Source organism: Entelurus aequoreus, linkage group LG25 (assembly GCF_033978785.1).
Source record: "Entelurus aequoreus isolate RoL-2023_Sb linkage group LG25, RoL_Eaeq_v1.1, whole genome shotgun sequence".
Lineage (NCBI taxonomy): Eukaryota > Metazoa > Chordata > Actinopteri > Syngnathiformes > Syngnathidae > Entelurus > Entelurus aequoreus.
Genome location: NC_084755.1, coordinates 33,621,831 through 33,639,084, shown reverse-complemented (window position 1 = coordinate 33,639,084; position 17,254 = coordinate 33,621,831). Strand labels below are relative to the sequence as shown.

Genomic DNA, 17,254 nt, shown 5'->3' with positions numbered 1-17,254 from the left:
CTAACATTAAAAAAAAATGCCAGCGAACACCAAAACGCATCAATTCGAACTCATTTTAATCAGCAAATATTAAATTATTAAAGGAAAGTGTTGACTAGTCGATGTGTCTAATATTTTTTATGTCTGACCGTCCAAAATGTTGACACGCACACACACGTAGAAAGTAGGATTCTCGTCTGTCTGTGCAGCATAAGCACTGATCCTGCAGGTGTGTGTGGAACTGTCAGTTTGCACAACCTCCTGACACGTGCTAAATAAAATGCAAATTAGTGCTTGCAAAACGGTGGTGAGTGTTGCGTGCTAAATAATTATATTCACTTTATCTCCTCCCAGTATTGTGGCCGTTTTGATGATCAGCATATATTTTGCATATTAATGAAGACAGAGACGCAAAACGGATTGGTCGCCTTATTCTGCTCACTTAACAGACGCAATCCACTTTGCACATGTTAAGTAGATCAGTTTTGTGTGCGCTACCAGGTTTGCACGTTTTAGTACACGCAAACATTTAGTAAATCAGGCCCTTGGAATTATCCTCTGAATATTCTCCTAAGATTAACTCAGCATTGATTTTGTGTCGGTGGTCTGGGTCAAAAATAAACTTGTTTTGTCATTTGAAAAAATAACACCCAAGAGATTGTATGGAACGCATATAAATGCTACAGTTGCCAGCAGATGTAGTAGCATATTAGTAGTTTAGCTCAGTGGTCCCCAACCGACCGATTGGTACCGGGCCGCGCAAGAAATTTAATAAAAAAAAAATATATATATATGTATATATATATATATTTTAATCAAATCAACATAAAAAACACAATATATACATTATATATCAATATAGATCAATACAGTCTGCAGGGATACAGTCCGTAAGCACACATGATTGTATTTCTTTATGGGAAAAAAAAAATAATAAAAAAAAATTCCCCCCTTCCCCCCCGGTCCATGGGACAAATTTTCAAGCGTTGACCGGTCCCCAGCTAAAAAAGGTTGGGGACCACTGGTTTAGCTGATACTACTGGACTAATATTTTAACTTGAAACTAGATCATTTGTACTGTTATTAAAGATGATGCACATTTGCAAGAAGCAATGATGTCAACAGCATACAGTATGTAGGATCATAATCTGAAAATGATTTTTTTTTTTTAAATCCACCGTCATGCACATCCCACCATGGGATTACCTCAGTTTTTCACTACTGCTGCCGCAATTAGTCGACTTTGTCAATCGAGAGTGATCCAGTTCTGAACAGGAAATTTCCAAGAAGATTGAGAAGAGTCAAAAGGGATTAAAAATACAACTAGTCAGGCATGTGAAATGTTCGCGAAAACGCAGATATCTCCGTTTTTAAACATTTATTTTTGCGTCAGAATATCACTTGAAATATCAATAAAAATACGATCTAAACAAAATTTGTTGAACACTCGCCTCAGCCACAGGTACTCGCTGTTCCTCTTGTCTAAACGCCGCGCTGAGTTGCTGGACGGGGAGACGAAAAACGGCATCAAAACAAGCTCGCCAGTTAGCTACTCATCTGGTTGGCTTACTTGTTGTCGCCTCCGTTCGCTCTCCGAGCCACAACGCACAACGTCCACTTTACTGCAAATCCTATTTGGATGATTACAACACTGTTAGTTACGAACCATTTGGAGGATGCGGGAAGAACTGTGGACACTCTTGTGATTTTGGATCACATCGAACTGTCTGCCCCGCAGGTTTGAGGACCAGTCATAGACAATTTAGAGTGAAAAGCAAATTTTATTTTCACTCGTATACAAAACATTCTAACTTGGATTGTTTCCCTGGCTTCGAGACTCTCCCGAAGGACAGTGCAGTGAAGACACAACAAACTCCCTTCTTGTCTCTCAAGGACACACACCTGTTGTTGTTGACTTTCGACTAGCAACTGCACGAACACCAAGGCCGCGGAACAGAGACACACTGCAGACTTACACACAAACATGCATCCATAAAAATATACGCCACACACATACCCCACCCCCCCAATTCAACGCCCTCGACGCAAATCCCATAGGGGTGATGAAAGGATAGTCAGCGCCTGAGAGCTGCGGCCCACCACCATGACCCCGCACTCCCTTCCCTCTGTTGCTAGATATCTCGAGATGTATGTTGTAATATGTATATAGTTTTTTTCCCACTCCAGACTGGGTCCCCTTAGTAGCCCATTCTAGATTGTATTTTTTTACTCATCCTTCCCCAGCGTTTTACCTTTTTCCCCATCTTTTAAGGGGCGCCTTGTGGCGACCCATCAGCGTTCCTGTTCTGTAACCCTGTACACTGTTTGTTTGTCTAATCTTGAACGGGTTTGTGCTGCAATGACAATAAAGACCTATCCTATCCTATCCATCTGTAGACTAGTATACAAAAAGCAACTACTCTACACTGTCCAAAAACTGGAACTGTCACTAAACGTAACCGTATACGTCAGCAGCCAAATAAGGAGCCTTTGTAACCGATAACCTCTTTTTAATATTATTCTATTATAATTAATGTAGACACAAAATTATGAATAGAGATGTCATCATCATTATCGGCGGTCACTCAAAGCGAGTATGACGATCATCCTGGTAGGGGTGTATCCCTTTATGGAGGATGCCTGTGCGTGAATTTGTTTAACGTGGGGAGACTGGTGCACAGACAGTCACCACACGATCCTTGACAGATCCGGGTCAGGGTCCAGTGGCATGGAGTCCAAGACGACTGGGGACCCTTTTCTGCTGCAGCCTTCATCCGCCATCGCAGCCGTTGTGGTAGTTCTTACGTCTACCGTCTTCCGCCTGCTCCGCCGTTGAGGTCTTCACCGTATCCCTGGCTAGAGGGCAGTCAGGTACTAGGCCTTTGCCAAGGGCCACCCGGGGTAACAGTAGTAAAGGGCTTAACCTCCTAGTGCCCCAAGACCCTATAGAGGAGCCTCCACTGCCGGATGCACTTTAACGTCATGCCCAGGACATCGAGATGTACACTATATATCTCTATCCCAAAAGGCTACATAGCTGCTTTATTGCAAATCATTATTAGGCAGCGCGAACAAAATGACAAACAGGATTTTTTTTAATGTAGTCTTTTATATGAGTCAACTAATCGGAAACTTGAATTGTTAAAAAGTGTTGTTAGTGGCAGCAATGCTTTTTACATTGACTTTCTTCATATATAGTGGAAGCCATTTAGGTCCGCATCCCTTTGGATTGGCTGACTCACATCAACGTATGCAGTTGTTGACATAACCAAAAACAGACAATGTTCGCACATTTACTTGGTATTTTCAACACGGACATAGGGAGAATTTTTTAATGTACTTACCTTGTATATGCACAAATCAAAAAAACAATCTAAACTTTGTTTTCCAAAATGGATGTATTTTATTAGTTGTTATATTTCAATTTATACACGGAGATAAGATTGCCTGGAAAAACTAAGAGAAAGGGATGTAGCTTACAAATATCCACAGACATAACCCCAAATGTTTGTTTTTGTTATCTGATGACGACATTCATGTATGTAGACCATGCAAAATCCTGTTTACGTCCAAGAAAGGTATTTTAGTGTGGTGCACCTGGGAAATGCCATCAAGCATCATCATGTACGCATTATTTTCAAGCAAAAGCTGCACTGCGCACTTTGCTGTCAGTGTGGATATTATTAATTGAAACTACCGGCTGCTATTTATAGTATTTGTTTGTTCCATTCAGCACTTCATTCCAAAGTGGAACTGTGCCTCTTGAATTTAAGGGAGGTTAACAAAATGATGATAATCATGAGATAAATGGTTATGACTCCTTTGGTTTTAGTTAAGGCTGCCTTAAGGACAGTTTCCTTTCCAAGAACGAAAATCTCATTAAATCATTTTCATTAAATCATCACCTTTATTCCACCGCCTCCTCACCCTCATCATCCGCACCTCCTGTGCAAACAGCTCTGTTGGGCAGACTTAGGTACAGTATGCCCTAATATGACTCACAGGCAGAGACTGAATGCAAAGAAACAGAAAAAAGATACTGAAAACATTATCATTCATTTATCCAGAATTATGATAATTTAGTGGACTTTTCAAGCATCCTTTTAATTGACTCAGCAAAAAAAAAGAGTGAGAAACACCAGGGACAAAGCAACATGTCTGACATCTCAGTGGTCCCACATACGAAACACTAAACACATCTGCTGAAGGTGTGTATACTGCAGTAGCTCAGTGGATGACTCATCTCTGCGTTTCTATTTGAGGCGCATCAACCACTGGAGTCACACTGTGTGTGTGTGTGTGTGTGTGTGTGTGTGTGTGTGTGTGTGTGTGTGTGTGTGTGTGTGTGTGTGTGTGTGTGTGTGTGTGTGTGTGTGTGTGTGTGTGTGTGTGTGTGTGTGTGTGTGTGTGTGTGTGTGCCATATCTGTACCCATGACAACCAAATTACAGTCTGACAACTGACATCTTTCAGTCTAAGAGGGTCTGAAGAGGCCTTGGAGGCACCTTGGCAACTTAATTATTCTGATGATTTTATACTGCATGATGTAGACTTTCAACATGGTAAAACACACACTACATTCACACACAACTACAGCTCTGTTAGGACACACCTCTGTGCTCAGTGGTTTTGTACATCACATTTAGATCTTGCAGTGAAACACGTTTACGCCGACAGGCGTCGACTGGCTGACTAACCTAAACCAAAACTCGCAACTGTTTGCACATTTACTTGTGACTTTGGCCAGAGACATAAGGAGAATGATAAAGTAGTGAAGCTACAACAGTTTGTTTACATAGTTTTCCCTATTTTTGTTTAGATTCTTCCATTTTTATACATCAACTTGGGAGTGTTGACAGTTGTTATGCTTTAAGTTGCAAGCAAATATTTGAGTTAGGCATACAAGCATTCCTGCCATTAGTTGGGATAGCAAATGTCACAGTAAACCCCGTAAGAGCCGACAAATATATCCGGTCTTACTCCCTAGCATTATCTTTTAGCTAGGGATTGACATAACTTGGTTTTTCTAAGCGTAGGAAGGAAGTGAGTATGATGGGAAACAATGAAGGTATGTAAATAAACATTTACAGAATATTTACACTACCGTTCAAAAGTTTGGGGTCACCCAAACGATTTTGTGGAATAGCCTTCATTTCTAAGAACAAGAATAGACTGTCGAGTTTCAGATGAAAGTTCTCTTTTTCTGGCCATTTTGAGCGTTTAATTGACCCCACAAATGTGATGCTCCAGAAACTCAATCTGCTCAAAGGAAGGTCAGTTTTGTAGCTTCTGTAACGAGCTAAACTGTTTTCAGATGTGTGAACATGATTGCACAAGGGTTTTCTAATCATCCATTAGCCTTCTGAGCCAATGAGCAAACACATTGTACCATTAGAACACTGGAGTGATAGTTGCTGGAAATGGGCCTCTATACACCTATGTAGATATTGCACCAAAAACCAGACATTTGCAGCTATAATAGTCATTTACCACATTAGCAATGTATAGAGTGTATTTCTTTAAAGTTAAGACTGGTTTAAAGTTATCTTCATTGAAAAGTACAGTGCTTTTCCTTAAAAAATAAGGACATTTCATGTGACCCAAAACTTTTGAACGGTAGTGTATGTGTAAATAACTCATTTTGCAACATATACATCTGCAGCTGATGGTACAGTGCGGCTAAAAAATTGGGAAAAAATATTTTTTCCCTAAAATTATGTGGGTGCTGTTTATATACCAGTCCGCTCCATTGTCCGGCAAATACACTATTCATTGAATTACAGAAATAAATCATCAAAAACATGACAAAGAGTGTAGCCAACTTGGTGAAGCAGTTGGAGTGTACCACTGCAAGTAAGTACCATACTGGAGCAAGAGGAGTTCATAACGCCAGTCAAGACGTTAAATTAATATCTAAACGGCACACTTTTACCCATTAAAATATGGGGAAGCTGCTGATGATGTGTATGACGGCGAAGCAGCTGGAAGGAAATTACAAAGAAGTCCACTCTTCAAGGCAAATGCTGTACATTTACATTAATACTACATAACCTCATAAAACATACTGTAGTTGTTTATAGTACATTTCATTGTAATGTTTTCTCATACAATATTTCTTCTCTAAAAGAAGTGTTTTTCATTTTAAAAGACATGTTAAAATTGTGCTTTTTGGTGGGGGGACCAAGCATTGATTAAATTGAATTCAGATGGTGACGTTAATTTGAGATACAAGTGTTTTGAATTAAGAGTTCTGTCACAGAACCATTTAGGCTCATAAGTTGAAGTACCACTGTATATTTTAGACTCTTACCTAACAGAGTTGATGCGGTAACTTTGTTGTATGCCTTGACTACCATGACAAAGCTTTCACACATGTGTAATGTAAAAAAAAAACATTTTAAAATGGGTGTAATTGGTTAGATACTGTGGTAGGATCTAGGTTAATACTTCCATTAATGTTTTGTAATTTATTTTGTCAGAAAGTCACTGTGTGCATGTTTTAATGCAGTCGACAGCAGTTTTGTTGATGTTGTCTTTTTACGTTGTTTGGTGATAATGATGAAATTGATTGCCAACATAAACGAATGTATCGTTCATAGAAATAACCCCTTTGGGTCTTAAATTTTATGCGGACAAACGTGGCCGACTCTGCATGTCGACGTCGACTTTAGCGGCCACGTTTTGGTAATAATACGGTGGAATTGATGAGTTGGTCGACATAGACAGGAACAACTTTAACGGGTTTAAATTAAGCCCAATAATATGACAACAGGACAGGAACTCTTCACAGATTAACTATTATTGTAAAATATGTTAAAAAATCTATCTCTGAAGAAAGGTGTCGATGGTAATGATGTTTCATTCACCTTCGTCCCAGTGATTGAAGGCAGCAACATGAGGCCTCAGGCAACCAATGTGACGAACATACACACCAACCAAGCAGACACACTTATTAAGTGGTCCAAACATCATTTATGTACATACTGTATACGACTGTACTTAAAGGGGAACCGCACTTTTTTAGAATTTTGCTGATCATTCAAAATCCCTATATAAGACAAGAACACACATTTTATTTTTGCATTCTAAGTACTAAAATATGGCAAGTATGAGGTGGCTAACAATGCAGCTAATGGGAGTACTCTATAGTGCCCGTTAAGCCCTCTAAAAAGACATCCAAAAACTGCCAACGATACTCCATTTACATCTCTTAACCTGAATACACCTAAGTCTTGGCGATATTGTTATTACAAGCGCTAACGCCAAGGAACTATTTTGAGCAGCGCCGTGATCTCAGAGGTACAGTAACTAGCTGATGCAGCTATTGACATACTGGTATACTGTAAATCATGCCTCTCAATTGTATAGTGGACGGGTGTTGCTATAAACCAGGAAGTTGGTCAACTTTGACATTCAACTTTTACCCGGAGATGGCGAGAAAGACACAAAATGATGCTTGTTTCGTTTTTTATTACCGTCATAAGGATTATGATTATTTCTTCATCTAAACGGTGAGAGCAGACATTTTACAGTAAGTGATTGTTTTATGTTTGTAGTTTCTATTTCTTGTTTAGCAATACTGCTACTTGTTGGATCTGCTTATCACTCAGATTCTAAAGCTCATCCTCTGTATATTTGAGCTCAAAAGTATAAGGTTCTGGATCATCATTTTCCCAAAGTTGTCGTCGTTGTCTCTCATAAAGTCTGTCATGAATAGTAGTAGTTAGAATAGAATGCTTTATTGTCACCAAACATTAGAGCATGACCAAAGTATTGTTGAAGGTAATAGCGAACGTAGTGATGCGTCTGTCAAATTAATGTGCTTACGTATACTTAAATTGACCAAAATACGTAAATATTACATGTTATTGGGAAATGTGCCAGTTACTACATTACATATACTGTATACTAACAGCATGCATATAAAATGTTGATTGAAGTTTTTAGGATAAAGATTGTAAATGTCAAGAAAAAATTCCAAAATAAAGTGCAGTTCCCCTTATCTTCTATGCCCATTTTCACGGTTTTAAAAGGGGAACTGCATTTTTTTGGGGGGGGAATTTTGCCTATTGTTCACAATCATTATGAGGGATAAGAACACACGTCTTTTTTATTTTAAAGGTGAAAAAAAAACACTTGGAAGATATGGGTAATGGGAGTCCCCATTGTAGCCTTCAAAGCCCTCTAAAATAACTTCAAAACTCTCCATCAATGTTTTGTGTACACACTGCAAGTCTATATACAATGAAGTAACAGACACCTTCATAACAATATGTAATATGTGCAATATGTACCGTATTTTGATCATTTTAATCAATGCCGGAACTAATTATTCGGGGCATTTGTTTTTGTTTCCATAGCAGTCCACGTCCGACAATGTCTGTTCCTACTTCCGGATACAAATTGCTTGTGTGTGTTGTAATCATGGCAGACTTGGTAGCAAACAACGAAGACCACTATTTTTGGACAAATGAGGTTTCACAACCTTTATTTTTTTTAATCTGAATTTATAGTGGGTGAACTACTGCTTCTAGAAGCGAGCACGAAGGAAGAGTGAGACGTTGGAGCAGACGGAAGCCGATAGAGTGAGGTGAATGTGAATCAAAGCTGCAAAATGTGGAACTTGAAGCAAAGCTATTTCGGCATAAATGGCGTGCTTACCCTAAATTAACCGGAAAAAACGTATAAGGCCAGCTGGACCAAACAGTACACCATGCGTGTATCATGACCAGTGTTGGGTTGATTACTGAAAACCAGTAACTAGTTACAGTTACTAGTTACTTTATTTCAAAAGTAACTCAGTTACTAACTCAGTTACTTACACCAAAAAGTAATGCGTTACTGTGAAAAGTAACTATTTAGTTACTTATGTATATAATTTTTTAAGGCCCCATTTAATGGCCTTTTAGCCTTCATTTCAGTACAGTTTGTTTGTTTGTTACTGTTGCACTGGAGAATAATACAATGTGTTGATCAACTTGACATGCATTTGCATCACTGAACTCTGCCAAGCAATGTGGTCTACATACAACACACAAAGACAAAGATATGTTTCAAAGGGCCAATTTGTTTCAGGCCAGAACAAATTGACAAAACTATTTTAAATAGCTGCAACATAACATACATAAGTAACAAACAGCATAATAACAACATAGCTGTAAACCAAGGAAGGCACACACTACATACACAAAGTCTAACCAGGAGTTTTTTTCTGAAATAAAATCATGTCTGAAGCCCAGAACACTACACATTTCCCCAGTTTCAGTTTAGAGATAAGGAAAGATTGGCCTGGCCCACTAGCATCCCTCTTTATGTTTGTGAACTTTATAGTCTATACATTTAGAGTGATGTGATAATCAACACTCTAGAAGTCTAGAATGAAAGAGTATATAAGACAATTGACAGAGTGTGTGTATCTTCAGTGCGCAGTGCCGCTGTTGCTTAGGAGGTGAAGTGTGTCTCTCTTTACTAACTTTGTCGAAGCATGTTGCTTTTGTAGCTGTTTCAGCAGATTTGAATTGCTTGGATAGGATCTTTGATCCAAGACAACTTACATTTAACTAAAATGTTCTTTTCTTTGTGGTCGACAAAAGAAAAGTAGTGAGAATATCTCCATGCTAAGAAACTCGACTTTGGCTCGGCCATGTCTTGTTAGTAAACACAGACACGCCTCCCCGCCCCACACCCGCACACAGAGCAGCGCGCCTCTTCTCCGTCGCCTTTTCTGCAACTCTCCAATAAAACACACTCAGATCCTCTCAGTTCCTAGCCGATACTACATAAAAAATAACGTAAAATAACGCAGTAACGCATCATGTAGTAACGGTAACTGAGTTACTGAATATAAAAAATAACGCGTTAGATTACTATTTACCGCTGAAAGTAACGGCGTTACAGTAACGCGTTACTTTGTAACGCGTTAGTCCCAACACTGATCATGACAGACAGCATACGCTTTTGAGCTAGCTCTGTACAAATAAACATGAAATGTGGGCTAATACTTTACAGATACTGTAATATGATTGTTCATGTTTTCCAGTCAGTACAGATTGGTGTCTTATCGCAATGTTGTGCATCACAAACTCAAACGCGTTTTGTTCTGACATAGACGCTAACTTATCTTTTGCCGTAGTTAGCTTCTACGGTTAATACCATAGCACGACGATGTGTAAATACGCTATAAAAATAATTCCTCAGTGTTCGCTCATACAATAACAATGTCACTACAGTTTGGATATTATACAGGTTACGGAACGTAATTTAAGTATTGTTGACATTTTTTTGATTTATTGGTATAATTGATTGGTCCTATTAGCTGCATTGCTAGCAACCAAAACAAGCCGATTTCTATATGTTAAAAAGCTTAAAAAAAACAACAACCTTTTGTCTTCTTATCTCTCATAATGATTGTGAACGATAGACAAAATTCCCCCAAAAAAGTGCAGTTCCCCTTTAAGGGCACAGCCAAATAAATAGACAACAACACCAAAGTTCTTAGTGAAGACTACTTTCTGAATGCAAACAAGTTTGTTGTATAACTGCTAATGGATTATGTTTGAAATAAACATTGATCAATGGAACCTTACCTGCGGTGTGTGATGAATTCATGGAGGCGGAATCAGGCCTTCACACTTCTGTCTTTCAAGCGCGTGTGTGTTAAAGAGGGTCCTCTGAGTCAGCCATGTGTTGGAGGACAGATGATGGACAGGCAAACGGATGAATTAAACCGCTTTCTTAGTGTCAGCTTTTCTGAAAAAGAGAACATTGAGATGTCACTTACATACAGCAGTGCTATAACTTGGATTTGAACAAATGTGACAGTGATAAACCTTTATTATTTCTTTAAAAATCTAGCAGGTAGTACTGTTTTTCTATTTTTGCCGATCAAGCTAATGGGAGTTTATAGTGCTCGTCTTACAAAGTCAAATCGAAACTGACTGATTTTCTTGAACTTCCAAAAAAAAAACGTTTTAGTTGCAGCGATACATTGTATCAAGGTCCTCTTCAATGAATTCATCCACCCTTGTAGTTATGAATTTCTATTTTGAATTCTTAATAAATTAGCTTTTTTAAATTGCTCCTTTACAACCACATTATTGCAGCACAGACATTTAATAGTGTCTCAAATATTTAGTTAAAACATTGTATGTTAATATTTTATCAAGCCAATTATATTATTGCATTTTCACATCAATGAACCTCATTATCTCTGTTCTGGAACCACCAACCTCTGGTTTACTTGACTTCTAAGTACTCTGGTGCCACCTACTGGCTTAGTGATTTCAGCAACTGCTAATTGAGAGAATGCAAAAGAGAGAAATAGACAGAAATCAGTAACAGAACTTATTAGTATTTGTCACAATTTCACGTAAACTACAGCACAGTACCTCTTTTTTGTAAGTGAAGCCTACATGTCACAAGTCAGACTCAAGTTAATTAGCTGTAATGTGATTTGGAGGAATAGCAACAAGCTTGTGAGCTTTAATCAGTGACAGTTATTTTATTGCATCACTTTAAGAACTGTACTTTGCGAATTTATGCCAAACACAATTATGGATCTCATTTGCAGGTGTACCATATGTTGAGGCTATATAATTATATTAAAGTGGAAGCTGTGTAAGTAGACACCCCTCAAGTTGGCTGACTTTTGACATGCGCAGTTGTCGACAACACAGAAAACAGCCATTTCGGTCACATTTCATCAAGAAAATGGGTGATAAAGGATAAAAGGATAATGACGGATTTTTGAAGCTATGGCAGTTTATTGACATTGTTTTTTCCTAAATGTGTAAAATTCAAATCAATGTATTTTAGGGCAAGGTGATACGGCAAATCAAATGATCATGACTAATTTGGTTCTAACTTCATATCATCCGATCTCGATTAATATCACAATGTTTTATATTGTGTCTAACCTGCCAATTTTAAAGCAGTGCTACTAAAAACTAAATAAACTAGAATTTTTTTCTAAATTTTATTAGCACACTCCTCTCCTTTCTTATTGCGCTTTTTTCTAATGACTCAAATCGCTTTACATAGTGAAACCCATTATCCAAGTTACATTTAATCCAGTGTGGGTGGCACTGGGAGCAGGTGGGTAAAGTGTCTTGCCCAAGGACACAACGGATGTGACCAGGATGGTGAAAGCGGGGATCGAACCTGGAACCCTCAAGTTCGGGGATTAATAAAGTATTTCTGATTCTAATTACTGGCACGGCTGCTCTACCAACCGAGCCACGCCGTTAATAAAGCAAACCAAATAATATAAACAAACATATATTTAAAACTTTTACTCAAAACTAAAGTTAATAGAATACATACATATATAGAACAAATAATTATAAAAAATAGCAGTGCACTATATTACAGTCCCGTGTGCAGGGACCCAAAATAAGCAAATTGCCCCGTCAAGGTAAATGAAGACATTTTAAACTGTAAACATTATCATTTTTAAATTATGATGATACAAAACCCAAAACCAGTTAAGTTGACACGTTGTGTAAATGGTAAATAAAAACAGAATACAATGATTTGCAAATCCTTTTCAACTTATATTCAATTGAATATAAGATCTTCTGAGACCAACCTGTTAGCGGTTCCAAGAGTAAACTCAAATCAAGGGAGAGCATCATTCAGTCACTATGCAACAAATAGCTGGAATAAACTTCCTGAAGATGTCAGACTTTCCCCAACTCTGACTACTTTTAAAACTAGACTGAAGTCTTTTATGTTCACCTTAGCTTTCAGCTAAATCTTTTAATCTTTTAACTTTTAACGTCCACACTGTTTTTATTTTTATTGTCTGCATTTTCATTTTGCTTTTATTTTCTTTCATTTCACTTTGTTGTCTGTGAAGCACTTTGAGTCTGCCTTGTGTATGAAAAGCGCTATACAAATAAAGTTGCCTTGCCTTGCCTTGCCTTGAATAGACTGCAAAGACAAGGTACTTAACGTTCAAACTGGTAAACTTTGTTGTTTTTTGCAAATATTAGCTCATTTGGAATTTGATACCTGCAACGTGTTTCAAAAAAACTGGCACAAGTGGCAAAAAAGACTGAGAAAGTTGAGGAATGCTCATCAAACACTTATTTGGAACATCCCACAGGTGAACAGGCTAATTGGGAACAGGTGGGTGCTATGGTTGGTTAAAAAAAGCAGCTTCCATGAAATGCTCAGTCATTCACAAACAAGGGTGGGGCGAGGGTCACCACTTTGTCAACAAATGCGTGAGCAAATTGTCGAACAGTTTAAGAACAACATTTCTCAACGAGCTATTGCAAGGAATTTAGGGATTTTAGCATCTACAGTCCGTAATATCATCAAAAGGTTTAGAAAATCTGGAGAAATCCCCGCACGAAAGCGGCAAGGCCAGTGACCTTCGATCCCTCAGGCGGTACTGCATTAAAAACCGACATCAGCATGTAAAGGATATCACCACATGGGCTCAGGAACACTTCAGAAAATCACTGTCAGTAACTACAGTTCGTCGCTCCATCTGTAAGTGCCAGTTAAAACTCTACTATGCAAATCGAAAACCATTTATTTATTTATTTGAATTAGGACAATGCATATTCATCAACATAGTGCAACAATGTAAATATGTAAATATCAGCAACACCCAGAAACGCCACCGGCTTCGCTGGGCCCGAGCTCATCTAAGATGGACTGATACAAAGTGGAAAAGTGTTCTGTGGTCTGACGAGTCCACATTTCAAATTGTTTTTGGAAACTGTGGACGCCGTGTCCTCCGGACCAAAGAGGAAAAGAACCATCCGGATTGTTATAGCCGCAAAGTTCAAAAGCCAACATCTGTGATGGTATGGGGGTGTATTAGTGCCCAAGACATGGGTAACTTACACATCTGTGAAGGCACCATTAATGCTGAAAGGCACATACAGGTTTTGGAGCAACATATGTTGCCATCCACGCAACATCTTTTTCATGGACGCCCCTGCTTATTTCAACAAGACAATGCCAAGCCACATTCTGCACGTGTTACAACAGAACGCTCTCAAACATAAAAAACAGTGGGTATATTTATTTTAGTAATTAAAAAATATATAAAGATTTTAGTGTGTTATCAGTACTTTTCGAGCACATTCAACAATACCGTGATAATATTGATAACCGGAACAATTTTGGTTACAATAACCGTGATATGAAATTTTCACTACTGAATATGACATACATTTTTCCTCAAAACTAATCCAATTTTATGCCAAAAAAGCAGCCCACCATGTATGTCCATGTTGGTTTAAGCGAGCAATGGTTGAGGACTTGAAGAGTTAAGCATAAACAAGGTTGACTTAAGCCTTTAAACCTTACAGCTGTACTAAGTAACTTGTCAACCTTCATAAAATATTTTCATAACTTTTGGGATGATACATCGACTTACAACTAGTTAAATGACACCTCTGTCATGGCCTCAGGGGGTCCTGTATCGCTTTCACTGGCACTTGGCGATATTGAGAAGGGTGGCAGGAACCCTGGCACACAAAAAACTACAAATGTGGTGACTTGCTTGACGGCATACGTCACTCTCCCTTTCCCCATTTGTTAAAAAGACGGAAGTCGATGCAAACGCCAGAAAACAAGAAAAAGAAGAACGCTTACGTACAATTACTGCTATCATGGCAGAAGCTCCAAAACAACCAAAGAAATTAAAATTTTTGTGTGAGAAGACAAAAAAAGAAAACAGAGCTGGCCCTGATAAAAGGACAGTCAGGATCAACATTGCCTCGGCTTTCACTCGCTGGCGTAAGCTCAAAGACGAGGAATTTCAGAATTCAGACCAATGCTGCCTTGGCTGTGTTCTGCTGGACTAGTAAGTGACTTCCGATGCTCAAATCAAAATGTATCATGGCCGAAGCTCCAAAACAACCAAAGAAACGAAAAGTTTTGTCTGAGAAGACAAAAAAAGATCAACATTGCCTCGGCTTTCACTAGCTGGCGTAAGCTCAAAGACAAGGAATTTCAGACCAATGCTGCCTTGGCTGTGTTCTGCTGGACTAGTAGGTGACTTCCGATGCTCAAATTAAAATGATAATGCTAATGTTAGCTATCGGAAATTTGCGCGTTAGCAGTAAATAGCCACCAGCATGTTGGGTTCACTACTACTTCCTTGGAAAAAAATCTCCCGCCGGTCTTTCTTTGCTTCGGCCCTGCATCTGCATTCTTGGTAGTAGCGTCATGTTTATAGCGCAATCCAAGATCATTTCTTGATAGTGTTTGTTATTTAACATCAGCATAGCCATTAGAGACGTAATATTTGTGCTGTATATTATATGATTATATACGCTAGTCATCTCGGGAAATGTGGTCTTCTTCTGGCAAAACACTACTGCTTTGATCCACTGGCGCCGCCAAAAACCAACCAAAACTGAAAGTTCTTAAAACTTGTTGGTCATTCCCACTTGTAAATCTCGCTCAACTAATACACCATCGTTTACTATGATACACTACTGGCTGTGTAGCTACACGAGACACATCCAGGTGCCGCAGAACGTAAAGGCTGACTGAAAATCAGCAGAAGAAGAGGTAGCCACGTAACACTATAGCTTCCAGTCCACAGCACAGAAGTGTCATGAAGGAAAACTCAAACACTGAGCCAACAGTACAATGCAACTTTTACCCATAAGCAATTATGTGTCAGTTGCTTGGACACACTTTGGCGACAACAAGGATGACTCAGACCAAAATAGAGTAAAAGACGAAATTGGGATTAGTAGAAATTGAAGATGAAGGTTCAAATACATTTTTGTCATAATTGTCCGGCCCTACTATACACTTCAAAATCATCAAAATCTATCCTTTCTATACCGCTTTTGACTGAAGCCAATCCCATCTGACTTGGGGCAATAATCTCCAATCAACATGTTTTTGCAAAGTGGGAGAAGGCCCAAGTATCCGGAGAAAACCCACACAAGTTTGCAAACACGCAAACTTCCACATAGAGATGTTCCCACTTAGATTCAAACCCGGATCTAATGACTGTGAGGCAAACGTCCTATCCGTTATTCCAATGTGCAGCTTTCATTTGCAATAGTGTAGTTTTATTGAATCTCTCGATCCAATTAATGAAAACCAACATATAACCAGAGTTCTGATGTTTAGCTCATTGACAGTTTGTGGATCTTCTCCAGCTTTGTAGTTAAATCAGTGCCAGAGTAATCGGATCAAACGCTGTAGAGTGTCTGTGTGCATCATGGAGTTTAGTGTTTTAAACTAAGGAGGTAACCAGACTAACCGGCTTGCCAACTGCACCTGAGGTTTAACGGTGAAAGGGAGTCCGACAGGCAGACAGATGGCAACTAATGGAAAAAAAAAACAACTAAAGTCACGTGCTTCTAGAGGACGTGTTTCCAATGTTGCCAAAAAATCTGCAAAAAATAACAATCTCTCACTCCTCCTATGCAATGCTCCTCCTCCTCCTCCTCCTCTTCACACCAGTATTTCCTAAAATACCTGGTCCCTCCCATTTAGGAGCACAGCAGGAAGTGCTGCCTGGCAACCAGAGAGCTGGGTGCCATGGTAACGATTCACCTGAACACTTCTTCCCTAAACAAACAAGTGTGAACAAACAGGACAAGGAGAGGATGATAGGTGACTTCACCTTCAGGAGGCTTTGCTGAACATCTTCCTTGTCAACACCCTTAAACAAGCTGCAAAATCAGCACGACTAGATCATCTTCAAATACATTCATTCAAAGAAAACTAATATTACTTGGGATCACAAACAAAGTGAAAAATACTTTGTCCAGAGACAAAAGGAGAATGGGTGATTATAATGGATTTTTGAACCCATGGCAGTTTGTTTACATCGTTTATTTGAAGTTGAAATGGGTGCACTGTGTTAGTTGTGTTAACATTTATTGAAAGAACAGCTGAGAAATCTACAGCGAGAAAAAAAAAGGACCTTTGGCCCTATGCCAAAGCTTTGAAGGTAGGCAGTTCTTTTTCTGTTGCCTTCTTTGTTTGTTTTGATTACTTTTGACATAATCACAAATCTGCTTTTGCAAAGACACGCTGGGCAATAATGATGAATCTAACAATTCTACAACTCATGTCGACATAAACAGACCCATTTTTCATCGAAATTAATTGAACCTTTTGTGAACAAATGCTGCCTTGGCTTAGCGGGCACTTTTTCGTAACAAGAAGAACACAGTGGACAAGGACTTGATGAGACAAACATAAACAAGGTCGACCTAGATGGGTTCAACTATATAACCTTAGCTATAGAACAAGGCAGCAGATAGTTAACATCAACAAGTGTG

General features: G+C 38.8%; 1 protein-coding gene and 1 long non-coding RNA gene across 6 annotated transcripts in view; one reads left to right on the top strand and one right to left on the bottom strand.

The window, feature by feature from the left end:
- hdac5 (histone deacetylase 5) overlaps window positions 1-17,254 on the bottom strand; it is a 122,516-nt gene that overhangs the window by 86,680 nt on the left and 18,582 nt on the right. For all 5 annotated transcript variants that reach the window (XM_062036761.1, XM_062036763.1, XM_062036764.1 and 2 more), the window contains exon 2: window positions 10,565-10,727. Coding sequence is in view for 2 of the 5 variants with exons in the window: in XM_062036762.1 (XP_061892746.1) it covers window positions 10,565-10,586 (22 nt within the window). In the remaining 3 variants the exon portion in view is untranslated. The remainder of the gene's footprint in view (window positions 1-10,564; window positions 10,728-17,254) is intronic.
- The window catches only part of LOC133642528 (uncharacterized), a 41,889-nt gene that overhangs the window by 9,381 nt on the left and 15,254 nt on the right, over window positions 1-17,254 (top strand). The gene's annotated exons all lie outside the window — the stretch shown is intronic.